Here is a 2,166-nt window from a genome sequence, read left to right as displayed (position 1 = left end):
GAATTACTAGCACTAAATCAAGCTTATGAACTACACTGTGAACTACTAGCACTAAATTAAGCTTATGAACTACACTGTGAACTACTAGCACTAAATCAAGCTTATGAACTACACTGTGAACTACTACCACTAAATCAAGCTTATGAACTACACTGTGAATTACTACTACTAAATCAAGCTTATGAACTACACTGTGAATTACTATTACTAAATCAAGCTTATGAACTACACTGTGAACTACTACCACTAAATCAAGCTTATGAACTACACTGTGAACTACTACCACTAAATCAAGCTTATGAACTACACTGTGAACTACTATCACTAAATCAAACCTATGAATTACACTGTGAACTACTACCACTAAATCAAGCTTATGAACTACACTGTGAATTACTACCACTAAATCAAGCTTATGAACTACCACTAAATCAAGATATATAAATGAGAGTTAAAATGTTTTCATACTGATTGATGTTTACAGCTTATGAACTACAGTGTGAATTACTACCACTAAATCAAGATATATAAATGAGAGTTAAAATGTTTACATACTGATTGATGTTTACAGCTTATGAACTACAGTGTGAATTACTACCACTAAATCAAGACATATAAATGAGAGTTAAAATGTTTACATACTGATTGATGTTTACAGCTTATGAACTACAGTGTGAATTACTACCACTAAATCAAGACATATAAATGAGAGTTAAAATGTTTACATACTGATTGATGTTTACAGCTTATGAACTACAGTGTGAATTACTTTCACTAAATCAAGATAAATAAATGAGAGTTAAAATTTTAATATACTTCAGCCTCGCCATTGAGTGGAATTAGTCCTCAGATCACAAAGCTTGTCAAGCCGATGAGAACCCTTGTTGAAGAACAGAGTCATAAAGAAGCTCGACCGTTGTTGAATCAAGAAGAATCAGATGAGGTAAGGGTTTGAGAAAAAACAATTTTTTTTGAATAATTTTGTATTTCAAATAAGTGACAACTTTTTTTAAGTGTTTTAGTTTTTTGAATAAGTTTAGCTTGTTGAATCAAGAAGAATCAGATGAGGTAAGGGTTTGAGAAAAAACAATTTTTTTTGAATAATTTTGTATTTCAAATAAGTGACAAGTTTTTCTAAGTGTTTTAGTTTTTTGAATAAACGTTTTTGTCGTGGTAAGATAAAACCAAATATTGTGTATGTTAGAATATACTCATCTGAAAATGGAAGCTTGCTGAATGCATTAATTATACATAAGTTAAACTGTAGGTAAAGATACAGAATATATCTTTTACCATTAAGTAGGTGCCATATACTTCTTCAGTTCATTTAAGTTATTATCAAATAATTGTTTTTCTAGCATTAAAAATAGATTACTTAGACTCAGCTATAGTTGTTTTATAAAGTGTCAATTTTATGAGAGTTTTTTTAAATAAGGTTATTGTAACTTTTTTTGTTTGGAAATTTTTCAAAATTAAGTTACATTTTTCAGTAATTTCAAATTGAAAGTATCTATCTGTAATGCACGTGATTTTTGAGATTAATGATATTAAATTTTTTTGTATCTTGAGTAGAAAAACAATATTATGTATCATAGCAAAGCATTGTTTTCGTGATTGTTCTTAAACACTGGAAATTTAAGATACACCTTTTATGGTAATTTATATGCATAGTTTTCACGATAGAGAAGTTTATATATATTATTTTCTTCAGTCAGAAGAAGAGGAAGAAAAGTGCCAAATGAGTAAACTTAAATTAGATGAAACACAAGAAGATGAGGAGTTCACAGAATTTGAATCTTATCAAGATTATAAAAACCAACCAGTTGATGAATCATTAAACCGTCCTGCATCCAAATCCGTTTCCATAGATAGTGAGACCCCTCGTGTTCATGAAGAAGACTTGACATCAGGCAATAAAATGCAGCATTCAGTGACAGAGGACAGTCTCACAGAGTTGCAGGTAATTTTTGATTATCAAAAATTAATTAGCTCTCTATAATTGGGCTTGGTCATTTTGACAGGTCTTGTAATAACCGTGTAAATGTGGAATTATACATACTATAAATTATAATGTACTAAGTGTGTCTTCATGAACTCTGGTATCTCATTTTCTGCTGTAAAGTAAAATAATAATATTAAGCTGAATACTTATTGTGTTGTGATTAG

The 2,166-nt window shown here is 29.6% G+C and overlaps 1 protein-coding gene across 3 annotated transcripts in view; it reads left to right on the top strand.

Moving 5' to 3' along the window:
- The first annotated feature begins 796 nt into the window (after positions 1-796).
- Positions 797-2,166, top strand: part of LOC106475049 (centrosome-associated protein 350-like) — a 15,002-nt gene continuing 13,632 nt past the window's right edge. For 2 of the 3 annotated variants that reach the window (XM_022379266.1, XM_022379265.1), the window contains exons 1-2: positions 797-943; positions 1,712-1,960. In XM_022379266.1, coding sequence (XP_022234974.1) covers positions 872-943; positions 1,712-1,960 — 321 coding nt within the window. In that variant the 5' untranslated portion in view covers positions 797-871. The remainder of the gene's footprint in view (positions 944-1,711; positions 1,961-2,166) is intronic. The other variant, XM_013935746.2, reaches the window with a different exon arrangement.

This window comes from Limulus polyphemus, unplaced genomic scaffold (genome assembly GCF_000517525.1).
Source record: "Limulus polyphemus unplaced genomic scaffold, Limulus_polyphemus-2.1.2 Scaffold8016, whole genome shotgun sequence".
In the NCBI taxonomy this organism is placed as follows: Eukaryota; Metazoa; Arthropoda; class Merostomata; order Xiphosura; family Limulidae; genus Limulus; species Limulus polyphemus.
Note: the sequence above shows the minus strand (reverse complement) of the source record. Positions and strands in the feature narration are given on the sequence as shown.